This window comes from Terrapene carolina, unplaced genomic scaffold (assembly GCF_002925995.2).
Source record: "Terrapene carolina triunguis isolate 2854851 unplaced genomic scaffold, T_m_triunguis-2.0 Scaffold35098, whole genome shotgun sequence".
Classification (NCBI taxonomy): Eukaryota; Metazoa; Chordata; order Testudines; family Emydidae; genus Terrapene; species Terrapene triunguis.
The window spans coordinates 1,805,479-1,833,304 of NW_020699449.1; the positions used below are offsets into that span (position 1 = coordinate 1,805,479).

Here is a 27,826-nt window from a genome sequence, read left to right on the forward strand (position 1 = left end):
AAGTTTTGTTTAATCATAGCATCTGTGAAGACTTTTGCCCAAATGTTTTATAGTTTGTCACGCCCAAAACATATGCCTGTTGTCCTGCATACCTTCTGAACACCTCCAGTATCAGTTGTTGTCTCAAGCCCAACTCTTCATTTGGGCAGGTGTCCAATAAAGTTCATGGAATATTTTAAATTGCATCATATCTTAGAGCAGTATCTCATTATCTTGAAATTCCAGACCCAATTTTTAAATCCATTCTGAATCCAGAGAGTTCAAATCTTTCTCTTATTTATTTTTAATAAATGGGAACCATTCCTGCTTGGTTTATAAGAGAGAGAAAGATAAAATCCGTCTGATTTAAAAGAAATAAAAATAAAAATTGGAATTCATTTTAACTAAGATTTCCACAGATGTTTGCCTTGGAGCGGAGAGCTCCTTTCCAAAGATCTTTAATAGTCAGCCCCTTAATGCAGAATGCTGCTGATCCAGTTTCTTGTAAACCTGGACTTTACCTACTTTATTTTATTCCATGTAGTTTTTTTATACCATGCTTATCACCATAGCATCTGAGCACCTTCCTGTAGTGCATTAACCAATGTGACATCTGTCACATTATTTCTTTTCTCACCCTCTCCTCACAGGGAGGAGTGTGTGCAGTGCAGTGTTGAGTTGTGGTTATATATTTATTTATTATTTTGAACCCTCCCTTTCAGGCAGATTCCAACCCAGCAATCTTGGCTTTGAATCATACTAATCAATAGATATTCATCAGAAGATTTAAAACAAATTGCAGTGATTTGAAAAAAAAAAAAATTCTTCTGCTTCCCTGTCTCAGCTACAGATTCATGCCCATGAAAAAATTTTTAGCCCGACTTCACAACAGTATGTCAAAAAAGGTCAAATTTCTCTGTTTTCCATCCTATTGTTTTCTTTCACATGGTTTGAGAAAGCAACCTGAGCATTTGTCAATGACATCAGGTGTCTCTCACCGCTGCATCCAGGTGAAATAATCATATAAACTCAACCTGAATGAGCAAGGCACGATAGAAACAAGCAGAGTGGGTAAGTAGATCAAAAAAACCTTCACTTTTCATTAACAGATGTTTGTTGGCCAGGTTCAAATCTTTGCTGAGCAGCTCACTGTATCTCTAGTCTGTATCTGGGGAAAAGGGGAAGAGAGGAGGAGGGAGGGGTCTTTTCAGGGTTTGTACATGGTCCATATTGAAACACAAGACCTGAAATCCCCCAGGGCTGCTCCCTCCTCAGTCTATAAATGCCTAACAGTAGCTACCACCAGTGCAACATGTTTAACTGAGAGATGGTGGGAAAATATCAGTCCAAACCACTATTTTAAAATAGCTGTGAGGCTGAGATGTGATAGCTACCTTTGAGCAACCTGTGTTTCAGACTAAACAACAAATCTGAATTCTATGAAGGTATCTGAACAGAAACTCTTCTTAGAACCCCAGGCTTAAATGATGTTGAATGATGAAAGGTGAGAATCAAGTGAGGCTGCTATAGCATGAGGTCTCCCCGTATCCATAGAAAGAGGACTGACTCTTCTACTCTAGTCTGTATCTTTCCCCTCCACTTTATTTTATTGCCCTACCCCTTGCCCTACTTCTTCTATCTATCTAACTTGCTTTTATTATTCTCTAGCCTCCTTTCACTATTTTCCTTGCAATTTTCTCTTCTTGAGCAGTTCACCTGATTTCAATAACATGACATATCTCATTCTCTAAGGGTATGTCTACACTACGGGATTAATCCGAATTTAGATAATTCGAATTTGGGAAATAGGTTGTATAAATTCAATTGTGCGCGGCCACACTAAGCACATTAATTCGGTTTTTAACCACATTAATTCGGTGGTGTGCGGCCACACTACCCCATTAATTTAACCACATTAATTCGGTGGTGTGCGGCCACACTAACCCTAATTCGAATTAACAAAATCGATTTTGGCGCTACTCCGCTCGTCGAGGTGGAGTACAGAAATCGATTTTAAGTGCCCTTTAATTCGAATTAACTGGCTCTGTAGTGTGGACGGGTGAAGGGTTAATTCGGATTAACGCAGCTAAATCCGAATTAAAGTCATAGTGTAGACCAGGCCTTTGTCAGCTGGAGCAGAATGTACATGTTGCCAGGCATACATACCAGTTCCTTTTTTTTTTTTTTTAAACATTCTAAGTAGGAATGTATTATAACCTATCTGATGAGGATTCTCAGTACCTGAGACCTCATCATGTGCAGAGGAACAACCTTAGACAGAGACCAAATTTGAGGATTTGGTATCTCTATTGCATTAGAAACTTAAAATACCTTATTTCACAATGGAAAGGCAAGGATATATTTTATTCAGGCACTGAACTGTACTTGAGCATGACTTCTATTTCAGAATTACTGGATGCTTGAGTAACTTATTTTTTCAGAACTCAGAAAAGGCATCGACTTTAAGGAACGGATCTTTAAAAACTGCATGCAAATCTTCATATAATCATACATCTCTTTCTTCAGTATTAATACTGTAACTGAGTAAAAAGGAGGCTACATACATCCTCAGAGAGGGACCAGGCATTCCAAGTGATTGATTTCGAACTCATTTCTCAACCATTTGAAAGTCATTAATGCTTTAGACATAAAGACAAATGTTAGAAATGGACCCTAAGAACAATGGCCCTAAGGTATGGGAAAATTTGTGAGCCTTGTATCAGGATTCTTCTTGCTATATTATATGCCAGCAAATAATTTCAATATATTTCTATTTAGCCTCCTTTGAAAATACTAGTATGTTTTACAGTGGTTTATTCTTAAAAGGAGGCACATCAGGAATTCCTGATTACAATTATGAGTATTCACAGCTGTCAATTCCACAGAACTTTAGTCACACATTCCACTCCATTTTATCAGAATTACACAAACTGTACAACACAGACTGTTCTTTATATATTCTTCCACATAATTCTAGGTTTAAGATTAAGAAGTTCTGTTCGTTACTGATATTTTTTAAGTTTAAAAGAGGGTAGACAGAGAGAATAAATTTTACACTAAATTCTCAGGTGCTTGAGGAATGCTTTTAGGTTAAAAATATTCTTCTCTTTGGATTTGTGAGATTTTTAGGAAATGGAGTTTAAGCTCATTGAATGGCCCATGTGCCTAAGTTTTGTATATACTGTATAAAAGCATGTCCTTTTGACTGAAATCAGCTACCCTGAATGTCTGAGACTCTTTGCTAGTGTGATAGACCCAGACCAGTTGGGAACAGCAGGGTAGCAGAAGGGAAATATACTGGTCACTGGATAAGTAGTTTTCTGTTCCCTGAGTGACCAGAGCAGGGGCTGCTCCAGGCTAATAGACCACCTGACTCCAATTAACCTGCTAAGAGTCAGGTGAGGCAATTAAGCACCTGACTCTAATTAAGGTCCCTCTGATCCTATAAAAGGGCTCACTCCAGTCAAGCCAGGGGGAGCGGAAGTGTGTGAGAGGAACTGGGCGCAAGAAGCTGAGAGTGAGTAGGCGTACTGCTGGAGGACTGAGAAGTACAAGCGTTATCAGACATCAGGAGGAAGGTCCGGTGGTGAGGACAAAGAAGGTGTTGGGAGGAGGCCATGGGGAAGTAGCCTAGGGAGTTGTAGGTGTCGTGCAACTGTACCAGGAGGCACTCTAAACAGCTGCAGTCCACAGGGCCCTGGGCTGGAACCCAGAGTAGAGGGCGGGCCCAGGTTCCCCCCATACCTCCCAACTCCTGCTCAAACACAGGAGGAATTGACCTGGACTATAGCTTCTACCAGAGGGGAAGGTCTCTGGACTGTTTCCTGACCCACAGGGTGAATCTGTGAAGCGAGCAAATCCGCCAATAAGCGCAGGACCCACCAAGGTAGAGGAGGAACTTTGTCACACTAGCCAGTATGAGTTACACTATTTATCAAAGCCAGTTGTCTGGAACCCATTTTCAATAGGATAGCCGATGTGCAGATAGGTGTTTTGTGCCCTCCCATCCCCTGTTCAGACTCCTCGGTGGGCTCTGAGAGCCTTCACGGAGAGAGATACTTTGCACTGAGAATAACTATCTGCATTTGATTTGGCCTTCTGTAACACACACCCACACCCCCAATCTGTGGATATTTCAAGTTTCTGGTCAACATGACCTCTTCCACTCTCATATATTCTTTGGTGCTGTCTCAATGGGATAGGGCATTACAAATCAGGGGTCCTATAAGAGTGATACTCAGACCTGTGGTTCAGGAACCAAATTAGCAATCAACATTACCAAAAGAGTAGCGTGAATTCATCGTTTTATTTATTATTTTAATATATATAATTCTCACGGCAAGGTGACTGATCAAATATTATTTTATGAGCTAAAATTGGTTAATAACAGAGTAAATGCATTCTGATTGGTTCATAACACAGACTAGTTAATAATTAAAAACACACAGTTTTAATATGTGCTGCAAAGAGCTGCACAAAGCACATTAAAGAGCCACTTGCAGCTCCCAAGCCTCAGTCTAAGTATCACTGTCCTAGAAGATCAGCTATCTTGAACCGTATCAGTTTGGTGAATCATTGCTCTCTCTCTTGCTCACTCTCTGAGGTCAGTCTCAGCATTTCTGGCTCTATGCAGGGCAAAACAGAAAGGGAACAGTACCTATTATCATAATTCCCTCACGTGGAAGTGCCAGCTTTTGGCATCTATTAGTACAGGTTTAATTATTCTAAATGGACCCAAAAAATTACCTGGTTGCTTCCTTAGCAGCACATTCAGCAAGGCTTTGTATTATTGAGTACTATTCTTAGCCAATCACAGGCCATTGCCAATGTGCCTCATGCTCTGGCATCCCTGTTGATTGGTTGCCTATCAGTTGCTCTGCATGAGGAATTGCATAGCACAAACTGTTGATAAGTAATGCAAACTAAGGAGTTACTGGCTATCCATACTCACTATCACATTAAACAAAGCAGGAAAGACATTTTAGGTGAGAAAGGACCACAATGATCATCTAGTCTGACCTCCTGCATAAACAAGTCCAAAAATTTTCACCCAGTAAGTCCTGCATCAAGCTGGTAACTTCTGGCTGAACTATGTCTTTTCGAAAGACATCCAATCTTGATGTAAAGGCTTCATGTGATGGAGAATCCAAATGTTGGCCCTGAGATTCCAAAACAAGAATATTTATAACATCCATAACTAGAAGTGATACCTACTTTACGAAGACATTATCAACAAGATAAATCTTCTGGGGTGGGGCGGAGTGATCATTAAATTGTTCCTAACATAAAATGATCATTTGAATATTGTCTCTTAGCATTTAATAGGTTGGCTATTTGGACCTGTAGCGGGGTGATCACCCGCTCCAGCCCTGAAGGGGTTGCAAAAGCCCTGCAGAGGGCTGGGGCTGGGTAAAAAGGAGCAAAACCCCGGCTGATTGGGGAAGTGGCTGCAGCTGGGGCCACGCCTCAAACTGAGCCACTCAGCCTTATAAGAAGGCCAGGATAGCCAGAGCAGAGGAGTCTCCCTCTGACAGAAGAGAGACACAGGCCTGGCTGCAGGGAGCTCACCTGGGGACCTAGAGTGAGGCAGGGCTGGGGAAAGGCCTTGGGGGCTGGGAAGCCCTAGGCCAGCAACTCCCCAGGCTGCAGGGCCTGGTCCTAGGCCCAAATAGGTATTGGGGTTGCAGAGGGGCAACCTGAGGGTGGGTAAAGGCAGCCAGTCCAAACCCCTTGTTGCCAGTGATGATTGGCTGATAGACTGCAGTCTGCCCCAGGGCGCGGGGGCTAGATGGTGACTGGCAGTAGCCATAACAGGTGACATTGGGATAAGGGGTGGGGGTTGGGGTACTGCCAGGGGGGCAGCACCTAAGCCAAGGGCACCGGGAGGGACACGGGGGCCAACGACAGGCGGATCACCGGCCTGCAGAGAGCGCTCCAGAGGCTGGTGAGCTAATTCCCTGGACAACCAGAAGGAGACGCCGCAGGGGTGAGTCCGCGCCTGATTACAGCACCATATCAAATGCTCTTGTTTCTGGACCTCGAATTATGCAAACTATCAATTCTCACAAGGAAAAAACGGAGATCTTTTAATTTGGTCAAGACTGAAGTTTCATCATTTCTGCAGCAAAACTGGTGAAATTCCTAAGGGAATAAACCATAAACTTTCACAAATGCACTCCAAGCAACACATACTATTTTTGGGAAAGAAAAGTAAATGTTTCCAAAGCACCAACAGTTTTTCCTTTTCTACTACCTTTTATTTTCAAGAAATACTGGAAACTTTGAAGCAAAATATTCTGCTTTATACAGCAATGCAAACAAATGATTTTCCACATTATTTTCCACTTTGACTTTTCCTGTCATTTCACAGCAATTTCTGACCATGCAGGATGTACTGAAGAACTAGAAAAGACTTTGATGTAAACACTTTTTTCCTCCACTAACACAGAGTGAAAGCACAGTTCTACTGTCCATCATCTAATACATCAGGGTGAAAAATGTGATCATTAGCACTACTGAGTTCTACACAGTAGATACATTTGTATACTGCCTTTCCTTTGAGTCCTCTCTAACTTTCCTGAGTCTACTGCTAATTGAAAATTGTTTTGTAATTTCAGCCAATTGTTTCCCCTAAGAAAAAGGACTGAATTCTACTATTTTTATAAATCACTTTCTTCACATTAAAATTCGTTTGCCATCTGAGTTATTTTTAGTGATACTGAAACTACCTTTTAACACTTCCCTTGACATACTATTTCTGATAGTTTCTGTTGCTTATATATAGGTAATGAAAATAATCTTAATGGAAAAGATATCTCCCCTTAGAGAGAAAAAAAGAAAAAGGAAACGAAACAGAGATATCTGATATCAGGAGACTATAGAAAAAGGTAGCATTAAATTTCCAGTCCAGAAAAGCACTTAAGCATGTGTGTAACTTTAAGCACCTAAGTATTCCCATCAAAGTCAATGATTCAAAAACAACAACGGATATAATTTTTGAGGAGAAAAACCCATGAAGTTTTAAGAAACCACATTCATTCATGTGGGTTAGGACATTTGTTAGTTTTTATCTGAGTGAAGTAAATGGGCTTATTCACATGCTTAAAGTTATAAATGCTTAAGTGTTGTACTGGATCAGAGCCTAACCACGTGACCAGAATTCTGAACTGTTTGAGGTAAAAGAATAAAACACATTCTAACTCATGTGCACAAATGTGCCATCTTTCAAATAGCATGTTAATTTTTTTTGTTTTTTCAGATTTATATCACTCTAAAATGACTATGGTATAAAACAAGCCAAGCTTAAAGTTTGATGCTTGTGAGTTATGAACATAAGGGAATTTTTTCCCATGTTTTTTAAAAAAAAATTAAAAGGGCTTTATGAATCATGTTCAAACTCCTTGGCCCTTCAACCCCAAACAATTTGCTTTTCTGTTATATCAAGCATGGAAAAAAATAGCTATACTTTGAAAAATTATGAACTATAAAGTAGAAAGAAGAGATAAAATGGAAACTGGAAATTAATCTTGTACTTGAGTCTTCTTTCAGATACACCAGTTCTCCATTGGTACAAATCCAGTGACTCCAAAGGATTTAGTTAGTTCAGATTCACAGTAGTATAAATGAGAAGCAATTCAAGCTTCTGGACTCAAGTATTCATTGTACATGAATATTATCAGACAATAAAACAGAACCCAATTTCTCCCAATAGAACAGAAGGGTTGTGTTTATTTTAAGGGTGTGAGGGGATTTTTAATGCAATGAGGACTAAGGACTATTCAAAAATCCCGATCATACAAAAATGAGAAGAGATTTTTTTAAATAAATGAGGTTTACGTGTACTTTTTTTTATAGGCAGAGAGGGAGCACCCCTTACAGTTAAGGTTGCCTGACACTTTCCACTATAAGATCCTGATTTCAGTTGCTTATAAACTTTGCCAAACTTTAACTCTTCCAGCTGAAACTTCTCATGGCAGGTGCCTGCCTGAGGCTGAACTCTGCCGATGACTGAAGTTTGGGGCGGGGCCAATATGGTTCCACATGATGGAATTTCTGGGGGAGGGGGGGGGGGGGGGAAGGGCAGGGTTTTTTGGTTTGTTTTGGGGATTGTAGTGTTTTTTTAATATAGTTAGGAAATCACAACCAAAAAAAGTTAGAAGAACATTAAGATTGCAAAGTCCATTTTTGTCCTTTAGAATAGATGACCACATGATGGAAGTGATTAATATGGAGTAACTCTAACAGGGATGGAAATTTCTGTGACCCTTAAGACAGGAGAATGTAATAAATAGGTATTAAAACAACTTTCACTCCAAAGCAATGGATGTAGATATACACTCTAATTGCACTGTCATAAATTTATTTGAACTCAGCAAAAAAGGTATCAAAGAAGAATTTTTGGAGCTCTAATTCTATTTCTTTGAAAAATAGTAGACTAGTAAGAATATCTCTTTATAGCTGTGACATTAATATATGGAGAAAAGACCAGTCATTCAAAGTAGTTTCTCTCAATGAAGTCAAGGATAACTATAATTTACGTGCTGTAGGAGTGGAAGGAGAGAAAAATTACATTGATTTTTCTCAACATTTCATACAAATGGTATTCTGAAAAGACAAGTTTATTGCAAACTATTGACTTATTGTAAGAAAAAAAAATACTCTATTCTTTGGTTAGAACTGCCATAAAACAATAGCTCCTGAAAGTCTGTTAGTTTTGCACAAAATCTGTCAGCTCAGTGCATTTGTTACATTGATATATTAAACTTCTACAGTATTTTACACTTAGAATCAGCTAAAAAAACAAAACCAGATTCTATCACTTCTGCTCATTCATAGTTCCTTGAATGTACTCCAAAATCTAAATCCACTTTGAAGAGTATACTATCTCATTATTTTTTATTCAGATTTACACACACACAAAAAATCTGTATTTTATAAAGGCATATGTTAATGTTTACCTTCATAAGCCTCTTTAAGGAATTAAACCACGAATGGCAGTGACAAGCAAGACAGATCATCCCAAACGAGTGCAGATAAAACATTTATATCACACCATTCCGTCATGTATTCTGTATATGCCACATATGTTAGAGAAAAATCTATTCTGGAAAGTATGGTGTTTTAAAAAAAATTAGAGACTTTTTCTTTAAATCCCTCTATTTGTAAAGATAAGTGCCTTGGTTATCATGAGCTAAACTATACAGGGACCAGAGGGAGCCATAAAACCTCATATAAATGACCTAAAATAGCTTTTTTGTACCTAAAACTATAATAATTTTGAAGTCCAATATACCAAGCCATTCCAGAGCTAGAAGTGAGTGAAGTGTGTCCCACTGGGAAATTGGCCATCTCCACTTTTCAGTGGTATAAAACTCCTGTTTCTAGCCCTGCAGGGTGACAAGGTAACAGACTTTAAAGTCAAGATATTTGAATATAGAGAAAATAATCTCTGGTCTTACCCATCATGGGCCTTGGACAGATGCAATTTTGGAAGGAAATCCAAGTTTGTGGTGAGGATGAAAAGGGGAAGGTGGATTAGAAAGCAGACAGCAGTGGAGGTGGTCAAAAATTCATGATAAATTAATCAATTTTCTGACTCTACAGTGTATCATAGAAATATCATTCACTTGTCATATACATGTGCATTCCCATGTTCATGCATAAACGTAGGCTAAATTATTATGTACAGTTAGATGAGCAGTCCAGTAATGCTAGCTCTTTTCACTTTCCCATCTTTTTTTACTTTTATATATAGGGTATTTATTTGAATATATGGTGTAAAAACATTTATTTGACTGTTCCCTATGTATAGAGTCACATTTTTATTTCTAGGATCAGTTGTTACAATAAAAACAGATGCATTTATTTCAGTATGTAGATATCCACAAATATGGATAAGTCCACATGGTGTTTCCTTAAACTAGGCAGGCATAATACTTTTCACTCACTCACACTTACTTTCTCAATTTTTTTCAAACCTAGGCTCCCCATATTTTTATTCAAATTGTGGGAGAGTAGGTTATATTACATAATTGTTTTGTATGTACCAGCACTGTACTGATGTAGAAATGATAAAGAAATGTTTAATGTGCCACCTGTGAAAGGAACCCCATGAAAGGAACAGACTCTTCCCACCATTTCATATTGTCTGTCAGGAAGTCAGCTATCCCAAAATACTGCTTAGCAGTCACATGGAGAGAGAAAGGGGACTGGAGACTTTACTACAATACCTCCATCCATGCTCAACTTGCTTTAGATAGCAGGAAAAGTGAAGGTATTTTTCAATGCTAATCCTGAATTAAGAAGATACAGAAACAGCACTTCCTGCGTAACTGTTAGGCAACCAATGTAAGCCATTAATTTCAACGTTTCCCGCTTGAAATTCTGCACTTGTGCCTCTTAAATTGTATAAATCCTAAATTATCCCTGACACCACTGTTATGAGTATTAGATGTACCAAGATCCAGCACCAAAAAAACCCCAAAAACCCTAAACAAAAAAGAAAAGTTACCTGGCTCAGATGTCTGCAACTCAAACTATAAAAAGTAGATGACAGATTAATCATTTATGAACCTGCTTCGGTGAGAATATTGACAGTCAAATATCAGAACTGCATCAGTTTGGGTGATCTGTATGTAAAGTACTTTTTTTTTTTTTTTTACTCCTCTGAACCATTGCATCTTTTGCCTTAATTTCACAGGATAAAAATTAATAATAATGTTAGGGCTGGAAAAATGCCTTGTGTGTGGTAGTGACTATGCTCTTTCTTTCCTCTCTGACAAAATTATTTATTCAGTCTCTATCAATTTATATAACATAATAAATATAATATTTTGGATAGCGTACGCTAGATATGACTGTCCTCAAGACAATGTTTTTTTTTTACTCAATGAAATCAGTATAGTAAATAACTTTTCTTCCCTTTGAGACATTCATAAGTGCCTGAGGCTGCTGCAACACAAAAACAAAAATATCTTCACAAATGTCTCCAAACAGTCAAGCTGAAAATCTAAGCCAAAGTTTCATTTAACAGCCTGTCAGTTTTTTGATGTGAAGCTAATGAATGCAGTGGCAAACAAATCCATCAAACCTAACATCAAAACAACTGCACTTCATCCCACCAAAGGGAAAAAATGAAATACAACCTGCAGGCCAGCACTTTGATTTAACCTATCCACAGAAAACAGGTCTCTAAGCAGCTACTGCTACAGAATATGCATGAGTAATGATGAACTTAATTTCACGAAATGAAGCAATAGTATTTAAGGAGCCCATGACTCTAGTAGAAAAGGTTTGCAGAGTTTCTTTGATGTGCTACAGTCAGTTAAAAAAAAATACAAAAGATCCCTACACTGACCCTTTCAACACATACTCAAAAGACACTAAATATAAAGATGAACTATAGCGACCGTAACATTTTTCCTCATGTTACTTTAAAACAAAGAAAAGTGATATGAAGTTTACACAAAACTATGTCAGAGTTAGGCTGTGTCTACGCTCCGGGGACTAGTCTGGCATACTTCATTTGACGCAGGTATGTCGGCATAACCCCATAGCGCAGATGCAGCCTACAGCAACGAAAGGGGTTTTCGCACGATTGTAGGAACGCCACCTTCTGGAACAAAGTTGAGCTACATCGATGGAAGCATTCTTCCATTGTCACAGCAGCACCTACGTGCGGGTTAGGCCAGCATAGCTATGTCAGTCAGGGTGTGGATTTTTAAACTGCTGACCAGTGTAACTATCTACAACTATGTCTACACCATGAGCAAGGGGCAAGATTCCCAGCTCACGTACACATACTTGTGCTAGTTCTCACTTAGCTAGCACAAGTATAAATAGGAATGTAATCACGGTAGCCTGGGCAGCTTAGCTCTGCCGAGTACATACCCACTGATTTCAGGTGGGTTTGTACACACTGACATTGCCCATGCTACCATGGCTATGCTGCTTTTTATACTCATGTTCGCTTGATGAGAACTAGCGCAAGTATGTATATGCAAGCTCGGAATTACACCCCTAACTCATAGTGTAGCTGTAGCCTATGTCGACTGAACTTTTAAGTGTAAAGCACGCCTTCTTCAACAGTATGTTTTAAAGGAACCGTGTATTTTTGAGTAGGTGGATTGATGAGACGTGAAATTTAGGGTCTGTTCACCATGACGGTGTCCCTTTAACTTCTTTTCATATAATTAGTAAAGTTCTTCCAATTCTTATTTAAAGAGGATTTAATGATGGAAAAGTGTGGAACTGACAGCCCTGGAAAATGACATTATCTTTTCTCCCACTGAAGAGGTACAGTACAGCAGTAGTACTGCAAGTTCTCTCATGATGCCCCACTGATGTGCCCTCACAGGATTTTGTAACACTCACTAAAAGAACCATAGACATTTATTGCAAGTACCAACCTCAGAACACAAAGGCAGGACTGACCTTCCAGTTACCCCCTAGGTAAGAACAACAACATAATGACAGGGAAGATAACTTACCACTAAGATAAGGATATGGCACCATCTACTGGTGGAAGTACAGTCTATGACAGTGGTTCGCAACCTATTTACCATAGTGGGCCACATATAAAGCTCTCTATGGGTTATGTGGGCCACAGCCACACAATATATATGGCGTGAGGATGTCACATGGGCTGCAGCTGTGTGCTGAGAACCACAGGTTGAGAACCCACTGGTCTACGCTAAACATTACAATTCCTATACTCCTGTAATGTGTCTTCAGAATTGAAAAAAGCCCTTCAAGTTTGTTTTAGGTTGAAGAATGGGTGAGCTTTGGGGCTGGATCTTATTTTACCCAAATGACACCAGTTACATTTCCATGCTGATGAGTTTTGATGCAATTATATTATGCCATTTGTTATAAGATCAAACAAGAATTATAGAACAACTGTAAAAGACAAAGTTCACATTAACAGAGATACAGAGTTGTGCTTTTAAAAAGCATAGTACACCTATAACTACCATGGGATAACACATCACAAGAGCTAGAAATCTAGCTACATCTGTTCTTCCTATTAGGTGACAACAAGCATTTCTGCCAATATGAAGGCATTAAAAAGGGGAGCAAATTTTAAAGGACAACTTTCACGCTGGGGACAACCTTGAAAATAAAAATCACATACAAGACAGTCATCTGTTACATATTTTTACACTTTTCCTTCCCCCTTTGCTGATTAAAAAAGATTTAATTCAGCTAAGGTGTTTCTCTTTTACAGCCTTCTCCAGCACCTCACTACAAAGTCATAATGTTGAATTTGTGCCAGCACAATCATTTTCATAGCAAAACACTGAGATATCATAAATAAAGAACCTAGGTTCTCACTTCTTGATTGAGGAGGAGCGGGTAGTATTGGGAAGTGACAGGAACAATTTTTTTTTTTTTTCAAAATACCTACTTCAATAGCAAAAGGAATAAAGAAAGGTACTGGCAAAGTATGCTGTTTTCTTTCTTTAAAGTCATAAGTGGTTGACAGCACATTTATACACAAGCTATAATGATTATTATATAAATACTGTATGTTGATTTATTACCAAGTATTTCCTTCCCTCAAAACACTTATTTTCCACATTCGATTCAGAAATGCTCAAATCCACCATTTTGGAGTTACTTCATTTGCACTTTTGGCAGTGTTCAAATATAATTTTTAAACAGTAAACTAAGCTTCAAAGGCGGCTGCTGGCACTTGCTCTCAGGAGGAAGAAATTTCCAAGATCAGAGCTATGAGCATCTCCAACTGGGCATTTAAAATAGGCATTTTGTTTTCTTAAGAACAATCTATGTTCCAGATATGCTCTTTTCAAAAAAACAACACCATCACTAAGAGCCAAATGAGTCCAGACGTAAGACGATGAATCTCCACTAAAGTCAATGAACCTATATTTTTTATTTTTTTACTCTCCACCTCTGTCTGCTCTTTCCAGGGAGAGGGCCAGAGTCCTTTTATCCTGGGACTGGCTCTGTCCTGAGAGCTTCCTTCTATCTTAGCCCATGTGGTTGAGTTAAGGAGGAGCTATATGAGACCTTTTCTCCTTGAGAGCATCCTCCCTGCAGGGTCTAGAGAATTCCCAAGCTCAGCTCACTTGCCCAACCCCTCTGGCTCTGCAAACAGGAAAAAGAGAGGGAAAAACTTTCTTTGTTCCTGGGCTTGTTTTTCAATTAACAACACTAATAAACAGCAGGGATGAGAAATGTAATGTGGAGAAAATACATCAGTAGATAAAAGTACACAATCTTGTTTTGAACTTTTTTTCAGTCTGTTTCTAAACTCTAGCCCCCCAGTACAATAGGTAGCATTTACTGGTCCTCTCCATGAGTATTTTCATTTGGAGAGAAGGTGGAAATCATGAGTGATTCTCCAGATTTTGGCATATCACCTAACCACCTTTCAATTACAATTAAATGGATGATGGATTTTTCTGGGTACATTTTACATAATTTCCTAAAGTACATTCACACAAAGAAAATGAAAGGACTCCACCTGTAATTTTTTTATGAGGGCAGCCATGGAATTCACCCTAAAAGTCAATTAATTCTGATAAAAAAAATGTCCATTTTTCAATAAATTATTTAATGGGGAAGTAATACGGAAAAAATGATGAGATCAATACAAGCCAAGACAGCTTCTTATAAATATATTTCAGTAACATACTATCAGTGCCAGATCATCATACAAACTCCCAAACCAGCCTTACTGCAACACAGGTCAAACTACAGTACGTAATTCCAGAAGATGTCACTCAATTTGCCATCTGAGCTCTTTCTGTTTAATTCCAAGTTATCCTCTCATACCCAAGGTCACATGATTAACATGACAGCTCAAAAACTAATACATAGAAAGTGTTATAAAAATGCTAACATGTCCAGAGGTGACTGCAACAATACTGACAGGAGCACAAGAGAATCATGAATGAATTATATAGAAAATACTCAAATACCACAGTGATGAGCATGGAATAAATACTTAAATAGGTAAATGGGGTTTTAAGTAATTGTTTTCCACAACAGTCCTGAAAATAGTTGCTTGTAATTAATTACTGTTTGGGGGAAAAGCTATCCCTCACTTGCAGGAGTCAGAAAAAAATTCAAATATCTTTAAACTGTGATAAACAAGGAAAATCAAAATATGTGATGGTCAAGACTACAAAAGGTTTGAATGTTAGTTGACTGCATACAGATTACCTAGAAGTGTTTCCCCTGCACAGCTACACATCATTAAATCTTGGCTAAAGAGAGAGATGCAAGTTCATTCTTGGATTAAAGTGAATATCTTTTATCCAATCTCTCCAGAAGGGATTTTATTTTGTAGAATACAAAAAAATTAATCAAAATGGTGTGTAAACATTTATATTCAGCAACTTTAATGCCTGAACATTGCCCCTACTTCAGCACACAAGTTGCCTACTCGGCACAAATTAAAGTAGATCCCAGCAAAACATACAAACTAATTGACACTGGTTCATCTGTTTTACCAACATTAACAAAATGCACTGGAGTAAGATAGCTTAAAATGTTGTCTGCAGAACAGCAAGGAGTTCCAGCCTACTTAGATAAACGTAAGCTCCATTAGGTAAATAATAAGACATGAGTCTAAAGAAATGTTCCATCTGCCTTCTTTCATAGCCTTTACATTTTGGTATCAATAAATTAAATTCCAGAAACTGAAGCTACGGGATGACTATTAATAATACTTAAAATGTATGGTACACCTCTCATTTTCACAGCACATTACAAACATAACTAACTACCCTACGTGACCTACCATGAGATAAATACAGTAAGTTTTATCTAATCTTAGGGTTTTCTCTAGCTCCTGTCACTATAGTATCTGAATGCTTAAACCCATTTCACAGACAGCCTGCTCCCCTCCCAGTCCTCTAAGCGCCGTCAGGATGGATGCCGGGCCCCCTTCCTTCTCTGGCATCTCTCTGTCTCTCTCTTCCCAGAGGATCAGTGGGAAGAGGTTAATGTGGTTTCTGTCCTCTCTCTTCTAGGGCAGGGGGAGGTTGGAATGCTCCACCCTTCTCTCTCTATTTTCCTTTATCCCCTTTAACCATCTCCTTATGTCCCCTGTACAAATCTGTGCACTCTACCATGTGTCAACCATGCCCCGCATCCCACTTGTCTCTTATGTGTGCCAGACCCCATACCTGTCTCCACAGGTGTCACCACTCTGTTCACTGCACTGAGACTACAGTAGAAAAAAGTACCTGAGACAGCAGACAAAGCGTGCGGCCTCTCCACCTGGCCTCCTGCCTTCTCACATGCAGTCCTCGTGCAGCACTACAGCCTTTGGGAAAGAGGTGCAGCTATCATATTCCCCAGGACTTTAGTAAAGACAGCCCCAGCTAAAACAGGATTGTTGGGAGGTAGGTGTACATATGAGAAAACAGACAGTGAGTTCAGCGATTTCCCCAAGGCCACACAATGAGTCTGTTTCAGAGCAAGAACTGGAATTCAGGAGTTTGTTTCCTTTAGTTCCTTTAGTGTTCAAAACATGCCTCCCTCTTTAAAGGCATGACCCATTTAAAACTGCAATTTATGTAGGCAATTTATTTCATTGGGCCCTTTACCTCATGGCATTTTCTTTAGGACAATAATAATGTTCTTTAACAAGTATTTACTGTAGCTTCAATAAAAAACTGTATGCTATTATATATCTAGCTATCGTTCAGACAAAAAAAAGGGATGAAGGCAGTAGCTCATTCGTTTTTTTGTTTTTTTGTTGTTGTTTCATTTTGGGTTTTTTGGAGGGGAGTGGCATAGACAATAATACAGCTGTAAGTAACTCAGAATTGCCTTGTCGAAAAAATAATCAGTCTTCAGGACACAAAAGCCTCTAAGGTGAACACTACACACTACTGACCTAGATTACTGCATTTCACTGCCACCAGAAAGGCATCTCCAATATAATACATATTAAAGAGAAAAATGTAACAGTAGTCTAGAAATTGTATTTAGATCCAAAACTTTTCCCCCCAATTAAAAATCATGTAAGTGTCATGTACAGACAGAGAAGAAGCAACAGATTAAACTTCAACCGCAGTTGAAGAACCATAAATTGCAACATAAAACTGTGTGGCTTGTTTTATTAAATGCTATAATAATATTATAACAGTGGATATAACCTACTAACATCACAATAGCCTTCTGAAGCAGAGAAGATTTCTTATCCTTTTTAAATTAATTGACATTTTTGGAAAATTTCTCTGGAGTTCCATTACAAGCAACTATAGATTTTTCCTGGTTTTCCATTTCCTGCCTAACAGAAGACCAAGAAACAGTATTTCTCAGTTTACAAAAGCTCTGGTATCATGCATGCTTTAAAACTGTTATACAAATATAATGCAAGAATAGTTAACAACATACATTGTTTTCTCTATTTTTATTTATATAAGAACATAAGAATGGCCACACAGGGTCTTCTGACAGTGCCAGTGCCAGATGCTTCAGAGGGAATGAAGCAAAGAGGACAACAAATCAAGGGATCCATCCTTTATCATCTAGTTCCAGCTTCTGGCAGTCCGAGGTTTAGAGACACCCAGAGCAGGGGGTTGCGTCCCTGACCATCTTGGCTAACAGCCATCCATGGACCTATCCTCTAATTCTTTTTAAAATCCATTTATACTTTTGGTCTTCACAACACGTGGCAATGAGTTCCACAGGTTGACTGTACATTGTGTGAATAATTACTTTCTTATGTTTGTTTTAAACCTGCTGCCTATTAATTTCATTGAATGATCTCGGTTCTTGTGTTATATGAAGGGGTAAATAACACTTCCCTATTCACGTTCTCCACACCAGTCATGATTTCATAGATTTCTATCATACCCACCCCACCCCCCACATACACTCATCGCTTTTCTAAGAAGAACAGTCCCAGTCTTTTTAATCTATCCATGCCTGGAAGCTGTTCGATACCCCTAGAATCATTTTTGTTGCCCTTCTCTGTACCTTTTCCAATTCTAATATGTCTTTTTTGAGATGGGGCAACCAGAACTGCACACAGCATTCAAGATGTGGACATACCAGAGATTTATATAGTGGTATTATATTCTCTCTCTCATTACCATTTCCTAATGGTTCCTAATATTCTGTTCGCTTTTTTTGACTGGAGCTGCACATTGAGCACAAGTTTTCTGAGAACTATCCATGATGACTTCAAGATTCCTTTCTTGAGTGATAACAGCTAATTTAGACCCCATCTTTTTTTATATATAGTTGGAATTATTTTTCCCAATGTGTATTACTTTGCACTTATCAGCATTGAATTTCATCTGCCATTTTGTTGCCCAGCTTCGTGAGATCCCTTTGTAACTCTTCGCAGTCAGCTTTCGACTTAACTACCTTGAGTAATTTTGCATCATCTGCAAATTTTACCACCTCACTGTATGCCTCTTTTTCAAGATCATTTATGAATATGTCCAACAGCACAGGTTTCAGTATAGATCCTTGGGAGACCTCACTATTTACCTCTTTCCATTGCAAAAACTTACAATATATTCCTACCCTTTGCTTCCTATCTTTTAATCAGTTATCAATCTATGAGAGGACCTTCCCTCTTCCCTTTTTATTATTGGGTTTTCTGTTTTTGTAGCCTCTCTATTCTCCCTGAGCATTTCACAATCATTGTCACGCTGCTATAGTCTTATTGTTCAAGCATGTAATTTCTATTCATAGAGATTTTATGGTACAGTTTGATTCTTTACTCTATGCTTTCTTTCACATATAGCGCCACTCCCCCACTAGCGCAACCTACTCTGTCATTCCTATATATTTTTTACCGTGCCCCACTGATTATCATCATTCCACCAAACTTCTATGATGCCTATTATGTCAATATCCTCATTTAATACCAGGAGCTCAACTTCACCCATCTTAGTATTAAGATTTCTAGCATTTGTATACGAACATTTACAAAATTTGTCAATATTTAGTTATCTCCCTTTATTGAATGGGACTCTTTCATTTGGCTGTTTCTCTTCAGTTACTACCTGTACTTCATCAACTTCTAGCCCCTCCTCTTCACTAGGATATAGAGTATCCCCTTTAATAAACGGTGTGCTCCTCCACACCTGTCTGTCTCCCACATGCCTTTGTTTCAAATATGATGACTTTAAATATCAAATATAACAGGTAAAGTTGTAACTTGACATTTCCCTAATGTATCTTGTTTTACAATTAATATTGGAACGTTAAAGCAGTAACATGCATTTCCTTAACATTCCATCAACTTGTATTTGTATCGCATGAACAAATACCAACAAATATCATTATAATAAATAATTATCATGTTGTTTTGTTTCCATTAGCTTTATATTATTATGTAACTGCTGTTGAAAAGAAGTGTTTATAAAGAAGCTTACAAGAAGTGGAATATTGGACAAATGACCAGGGAGGAGTATAAAAATATTGCTCAGGCATGCAAGAGTGAAATCAGGAAGGCCAAATCACACTTGGAGTTGTAGCTAGCAAGGGATGTTAAGAGTAACAAGAAGGGTTTCTACAGGTATGTTAGCAACAAGAAGGTGGTCAGGGAAAGTGTGGGCCCCTTATTGAATGGGGGAGGCAAACTAGTGACAGAGGATGTGGAAAAAGCTAATGTACTCAATGCTTTTTTTGCCTCTGTCTTCACGAACAAGGTCAGCTCCCAGACTAATGCACTGGGCAGCAGAATATGGGGAGGAGGTGACCAGCCCTCTGTGAAGAAAGAAGTGGTTCAGGACTATTTAGAAAAGCTGGATGAGCACAAGTCCATGGGGCCGGATGCACTGCACCCGAGGGTGCTAAAGGAGTTGGTGGATGTGATTGCAGAGCCATTGGCCATTATCTTTGAAAACTCATGGCCATTGTGGGATGTCCCGGTTGACTGGAAAAAGGCTAATGTAGTGCCCATCTTTAAAAAAGGGAAGGAGGAGGATCCGGGGAACTACAGGCCAGTCAGCCTCACCTCAGTCCCTGGAAAAATCATGGAGCAGATCCTCAAGGAATCAATTTTGAAGCACTTAGAGGAGAGGAAAGTAATCAGGAACAGTCAGCATGGATTCACCAAGGGCAAGTTATGCCTGACTAACCTAATCGCCTTCTATGAGGAGATAACTGGCTCTGTGGATGAGGGGAAAGCAATGGACATGTTATTCCTTGACTTTAGCAAAGCTTTTGATATGGTCTCCCATAGTATTTTTGCCAGCAAGTTAAAGAAGTATGGGCTGGATGAATGGACTATAAGGTGGATAGAAAGCTGGCTAGATCATTGGGCTCAACGGGTAGTGATCAATGGCTCCATGTCTAGTTGGCAGCCAGTATCAAGCGGACTGCCCCAAGGGTCGGTCCTGGGGCCGGTTTTGTTCAATATCTTCATTAATGATCTGGAGGATGGCGGGGATTGCACCCTCAGCAAGTTTGCAGATGACAGTAAACTGGGAGGAGTGGTAGATACACTGCAGGGTAGGGATAGGATACAGAGGGACCTAAACAAATTAGAGGATTGGGCCAAAAGAAATATGATGAGGTTCAACAAGAACAAGTGCAGAGTCCTGCATTTAGGACGGAAAAATCCAATGCACTGCTATAGACTAGGGACCGAGTGGCTAGGCAGCAGTTCAGCAGAAAAGGACCTAGGGGTTACAGTGGACGAGAAGCTGGAGATGAGTCAACAGTGTGCCCTTGTTGCCAAGAAGGCTAACGGCATTTTGGGCTGTATAAGTAGGAGCATAGCCAGCAGATTGAGGGACGTGATCATTCCCCTCTATTCGGCATTGATGAGGCCTCATGTGGAGTACTGTGTCCAGTTTTGAGCCCCACACTGCAAGAAGGATTCGGAAAAATTGGAAAGAGTCCAGTGGAGGGCAACAAAAATGATTAGTGGGCTGGAGCACATGACTTATGAGGAGAGGCTGAGGGAACTGGGATTATTTAGTCTGAGGAAGAGAAGAATGAGGGGGGATTTGATAGCTGCTTTCAACTACCTAAAGGGGGTTCCAAAGAGGATGGATCTTGACTGTTCTCAGTGGTAGCAGATGACAGAACAAGGAGTAATGGTCTCAAGTTGCAGTGGGGGAGGTTTAAGTTGGATATTAGGAAAAACTTTCTAGGAGGGTGGGGAAGCACTGGAATGGGTTACCTAGGGAGGTGGTGGAATCTCCTTCCTTAGAGGTTTTTAAGGTCAGGCTTGACAAAGCCCTGGCTGGGATGATTTAGTTGGGGATTGGTCCTGCTTTGAGCAGGGGGTTGGAATAGATGATCTCCTGAGGTCCTTTCCAACCCTGATATTCTATGAAAGTTGTGCAATAACCTGAGATATGTTTTATTTGGCAAATACTGCTTCCAAGTCTTTTTCTTGATTAATTAAAAAATGAAGCAAAATGTTCAATGAGTCAGGCTTTAATTCTGACATTTTTTATTATATATAGTAAAATGAAGAGTGCAATTCATGACTGTGGCCTCTAGTCACAGGAATTGGGATTCACACAACTACAATCCCTAAGATTTCTGTATAGCAGATATTCTTCTTATTATTGATTCAAATAGTATTTGGAAGATTTCAGACACTTTGAATTGATTACAAACACCCTGAAGCCATTTTACTTTCTTATACAATACATGAACACAGTATTACACCTTCGGTACACAGCATGAAAGTCAATGTATTTCAATGACTGCTTTTTCCATGGACAAAGAATACTCAAAATGGACTAAATGAACCAAGACCTCCTAGCCAAAAATTAGGACTTTTAGAACCAAATTCAGGACTAAGAGAGGGAAACTCCACTAACTTTTCAACGGATCGGCTTACCCCACATTTGAATTTGACCCCTAGAGATATGTTAAACTCAAGTCTTCTACATGGTGGTTCATTTTACTATCTTTTGAACCACTGAGCTACTAAATATATAGATCTTAAAAATCAGTATTACCAATCAGGGCCTTATTAATTACCTATCATGAATGTAAGTTTTGCATTAAAAGTGAAGACCTAGCTGAACATTTTAAATTCTTATTAATGTTTTCATTATTTTAATTACAGTAAATGCCTATGTATAGGCTACATGAAACAATGAATCATTTTCAGGCCTTTTATCTCTTGAAACCCACTCATCAATCTCATTCACAATTATAGTCAATATTGCCTAAAATCAAGAAGTTCTGCTAATAGAAAATATTCTCAAGGTCTTCTTCCAATTCCAAGTATTTAACCCTATACTCTTCCTGGATTATTTTGTTGCAACCCTGCCTCCTCCCACGTTTGCTTTTTAACTTAATTCACTTGTCATCTCATTAGCTAATGTAACACGTACACAATTTGTAGATGCTGTTGTTGTCAGTACAAAATATCTCAGTCTGCAAAGTGGCTCCACATTACATATTTATCAAAGCATCCTAAACAATGCTCTTATAATCCATACTTTTTAATAGTGGAGAGATCATATAAAATACTGTACAACATTAATGACCTTTTGCTGAACAAAATACACACATTTGATTCAGTATATTACCCACATGCTGTATGTGAACAGAATGTAAAATACATGCAGCATATGCAAAATTTCAGACTAAAATAGAAGAAACAAGTTGGGTGAGGCAATATCTTTTATTGGACCAATTTCTGTTGGTCAGAGAGGCTTTTGAGCTACACCGTTTAGCTCAAAAGTTTGTCTCTCTCACAAACAGAACTTGGTCCAATAAAAGATATTACCTCATCCGCCTTGTCTCTATAATATCCTCGAGTTGACATAGCTACACCATCACTGCATAGACTAAAACAGTGACACGAAACTGCTCTTTTGTAAAATATATTAGTGATTTTAAATTATGAAACATTGCCACTCTGGGAGCATATTTAATTTATCACAAAATATTGCCATTTAAAAAAAACATTACAGATTAAAGTTTAATTTGCTCATTTAGGTCAGCCCTCTTATTGATCTTTGTCCTCTTTTGAACAGGCACATTTCCCCTCAAGTCTCTGGCATGTTTTCCAAGATACATATAAAATTCTATAAGGGAGCAGAATTGCTATATGTGACTTGAATAAGAGGATTTCCAAGCTGCCTCTAGGACTAAGATGTATAGGGTTTCAGAAGAACAGAAAGAAATTCTGTGTCTCCCTTCCAAACATAATTATCAGTTTATATGGCCTTATATAAACTTAACTACATAAAAATATCTCTTGAAAAAGAAAGATTTTTAACATACAATATACACATTAAGTCATACATAAAATCTACTACAATAACAAATACATGTACTGCAAGTGTTATAACATGCTAGTAAATGCACAATATGGAATATTACTGCATTGACAGGATGATGTACAAGATGAACTTAATTGTTCTTCTTCCTACTTACCAATTTAGCTACTTTTCCATAATCAATCCATCTGATTGTGGCAAAGTTGGTTGATTCTGCACAGTTGAAACCATGGTTAAATCCCGCATGGTATCCATATGGGAAGGTTATCATAAATTCCCCTGCCTCCTGTGTGATCTACATAACAAGAAAAAAAACACAAACAACATATTTAAAAAGACCTTCTCTTATTAAAGAAATGAAAATTATATTTGCTGATGTCTATTTTGACATTTGCACATAGCATCCAATTTGGATTAAATATAGGCAGACCTGAATGCACCCAAGGAGACTTTACTGACTACATTTTGAAATAACAAGCTTCTGGCCCATCAGTATCCCCACATTAGAGTAGGCCATAAATTCAGAAAGTGTTCACAAAAGCAGACGACCCCTATTAACAATACATGGGGGGCAATGAGTAGAGCATAAGATTTAAAGTGACCAGACAAGGCAGGGTGGCAGCCAGCAGGGGAAGGTATGAGCCAAACATCTGCTGCTACAGGGCCACTGAGAGTGGGTTCGGGCCCCCCAGCAAGGGCGGACCGGCTAAACAGGGCCGATGAGAGGGGGGGAAGCCGGGCCCCGGGCCCCCTTCCGTACCGCCAAGCCCCGGTAATTTGTACCGGCTTCCCCCCTCCTCTCGTCGGCCCTGGCTACCTTCCCCAATAGAGGGGGCATACTCTAATGGCTGGGTAGGCTACTTCATCCACTGGCCTTAAGTAGCTTCTCTGGAATGGTGCCACAGATGCTCCATGTTATTGAAGTAGGATAGAGGGGGATTTCTTCTCCTCTCTCTTTCCCATCCCCACACAACTTTTCAGTGCCTGACCCATTTAATGCTAATTAGGTTTCACAGGTGTCACTGTCAACCTATTCTGAAGACAGTGGGACTATACATGTATAAGTGAGGAGCTAATTTAGCTTTCACACATTCTATTAGTGGATAATACACAAACAGGTGCCATTTCTTCAAAGTCTTTTTCAAGGAAGCAGAACCACACTTTTTGTGTAATATCACTACTACAACTTTACAATAACTAATAATGCTGAAGACTCTTTGTATTCTAAATGATGTAATGAATATCCTAAACTTTGTGCCATTAAAATCTCCTTCCTTACACTCCATTAACACTTATTTTACTGAGGGTTTTTGAACAGTGTTGAGGATATTGACAGGATGTTGCTACAATACATGACTAGAACTCTACCCAGAGGGTGTGGAGAAAGGCTTAGCATGGAAAGCATCAGGTCTGGGAAAAGGTACTCAAGTAGCACTGCGCAGTGAAGCTTTAACACCACTTTATGCAGTAAACAAGGATTTATCCAAAGGATCACTTTTCCTTACAAAATACAATGGAGAGTGATTCAGTGGAAAGAGACTGCAGCCCACTGATTCAGTAGATTAAGTTATAGTGAGGAAAAAACCCAATGACACTACAAAATATACAACTATATTTTGTACAGTATAGTCATTTTCATATAAACAGAATCCCCAAACACTTAAAAGTTGAATACCAGATAGTGAACAGCATGCAATATAGATGTTCAGAAAACAGTGGAATAAAGTTAGTGATGTTGGGCAGGATTCTCTCTTGCTAGTGGAGTAATATGCACCTCCATGTGCTATTTGGGTCTGCTCCATTCATCAATGGAGAACGGGCAGCAGAACCACTGCTTGCAATCCCCAAGAGTTCCCATCAGTTAGGGACTGTTTTACTTTCCATTGGGAGCTCCATTAGACCCCAGCCATCAAAGGCTGCAGAAAGGATGAGCTCACTGGAGGCTGCTGAACAGATGGCCCAGCCACATCCTCTCTTCAACTGGCTGATAGGAGCTACTTGATGGCATTAGTGATCAAAGAGTAAAGAGGTGAACGAAAATCCATATACTTCATTTGACATGCCCCTTGACACTAAATTTAGGTCAGAAAATAGGGCCAGTGGAAAGAATCTATTTGTTGTGAACAATACTTAAGGGGAGATGTTTGGGCACCAAGCAGTGGTTATTGGTTAATGGAAGACCAGGAGACATTAATGATCAGAGGATGTCTTCTGTGGGTCTAATAATGCTTTGCCTGAACAATACAGGCAGGTGAGACAAACTCACAAAAATGAAAAGACACTATGGTAAGGCAACATTGTGGTTGCACTTTTAAATACAGTAAAAGGCAGAAAGTTCAAAGTTAGTTAACTTTTACACAGCCACCATAACAAGGTCACACTACACTTCTGTAGAAATTTATATAACCTTTAATGTCTTAAACTCTCAATCATGATACTAACACGTTTTGTATTTAATTTCCTCATTTGGACCCCACATATACTCAAAACTCTGTTCTCACAATCATATGAATGTAGTGTGTGCATTCTGTGTTTGTATGAAACAAGAAACCCAAAGGAATGGCATTCCAGATACTGGCGTGTTCTTGATATCACCACCATCACAGTACTTTTGGGCCAGAATGGAGTGGCGGGGGGGGAAGATGGCAAAAACTACACTGAGATAAGATTAAAGAATGAAAAAAGTCATACTCTATATACAAATATATAAACCATCCTATGGTTCCAGCATAAATGTGAAGCAATTGGATGTTTTATATACGCATAAGCATGTGTGTAAATATATAGTACACAAACACACACAGTGATTGGAGTTTTCAACTCATGTTGCAGGGATGTATAAGAAAGAACATTCTCAGTGCCAGCAATTCCCAAATTTATCTTGTCATGCACCTCCCTACTGATGACAGTTTAGCAGGTGTTCTTTTGCAAAAAGCGGCAGTTCAGCTGTCACCTGGTAGGCGTAGGCTGGCTTATCAGTGTTCAGCACGTTTCCAGTTCTATCACAGCAAGCCATGAGAGATCACAGCCTGATTCTTTCTATTCACATTCTCACTGAATCCCATTAATTAAAACTGCACTCGGGTACAGGCTGCTTCTTCCTAACACTAGGTGACAGAACTAAATTTATTCCATTTAACTATTTCTAACACATTTTTAAAAATAGAAAATGGGAAAGTCCAAGACACTGAAATAAAGCAACCGACCTTATTGCTCTAGACTCACCTACCTACCTACCCCAAACACAAGCCTGACAATGTTAAAAACAAATCTGCCAGCAAGTTATTAAACTTTATGCTTCTACCATTTCCATATGCTGAAAAATATACTGCTCAGATTAATGTTCATTAAATCCAAAACAATAGATCTAAATTCCGTGATTTTATTTGACACATTAGTGATAAATTACAAGGGTATGAAAAGAATCAGTAGTTACATTATTTATCTTAACCTCATTTAATAATATCCCATAAATCTAAACTGCATAAGATAGGAGGCCCTACGTAGCCATACAATCTAGAGAGTGAAAAAGTGAGCAGCTGTGCTAATCTACATAGATCCTCCTGCTACCTATAAGTAAATAAATCACATATGTGAAAATAGAGACAACAATCAAACAAAAACTGATAGGCTTATTCTGCAAGTGGATTTTGTGTGAGAAAAATATACCGGCTTATTGTTGGACTCCTCTATTCACTTTAGAAAAGCTGGAGGTGGGAAATCAAGAATCCGTATAATGATCATAACTGTATAATGATCAGAGGGCTGCTAAATTTCAATATCACACAAACAAATGTCAGGCTCACCAAGGAGCTGAATGAATCTTGGCATAGGTTGATGCCACTTTAAAAAACAAAAACAAAACAAAAAAACACTTTCACTGCCTTGCACCCACATGAAGTGCACACCTAGTCACAAGTGAAAAAGCTTTTAGGTAGAGAAGAGCTAGGATCATGGGAAGAAAAATCAAGTAGCGAGGAGGGTACACAGAGTATTTTGAATGTTTTTGCAAGCAGCTAAGTACTTAATCCTTCTCAAACCCAAAAGGAGATTTTTTTAATCAAGCCGAAGTTCTTTTTTTATTTCTCCTGCTTTACATAAAATGTTCATGTTGTATACCCATTCTCACTCAGTCACTATCGACCAGCACAAAGCAAAAGAATAACATATGCACTAAATTTTGTAGAAAATAATCTGTCGCCCAGAAAAGGAGCATCTGATTATGATTATTATTAATTGTTATTATTATGGTATTTCTAACTACATCTAAGTTGCATTAAAGTTTCACAATAAATAAATTTTCAAACATTTATTCCATCTTGTATTTTCATCTGAAACTTATTACCACAAAATGCCAATAAAAATTACACTGCATTACTTAAAGAAAACAATAAAGCATAGTTCATATAAACATTTCTTTAAAAAGTTTTATCCAAACACAACATGATCTAATACCACTATTTAAGAGTTGTATGAATTAATGTAGTAGTACCAATCTAAATAAATTTGTATTTACCAAATATCAAAAAATATTACATAATGGACTGTTGATGGCTTCAAAAATTAAGCTATTACTAAATGAGTTTGGAACATAAAAGCTTTTAATTTTTCAAGCTGTTTCATATTAAAATAATTATATTACATTTCAA

At 38.6% G+C, this 27,826-nt stretch overlaps 1 protein-coding gene across 1 annotated transcript in view; it reads right to left on the bottom strand.

The window, feature by feature from the left end:
* LOC113405360 (lysine-specific demethylase 4C-like) overlaps positions 1-27,826 on the bottom strand; it is a 390,365-nt gene that overhangs the window by 286,736 nt on the left and 75,803 nt on the right. Inside the window, exons 9-11 of the mRNA XM_026646511.1 lie at positions 26,253-26,297; positions 25,564-25,565; positions 23,335-23,472 (exon numbers count right to left, since the gene is read on the bottom strand). Of these exons, the coding sequence (XP_026502296.1) occupies positions 23,335-23,472; positions 25,564-25,565; positions 26,253-26,297 (185 nt within the window). The remainder of the gene's footprint in view (positions 1-23,334; positions 23,473-25,563; positions 25,566-26,252; positions 26,298-27,826) is intronic.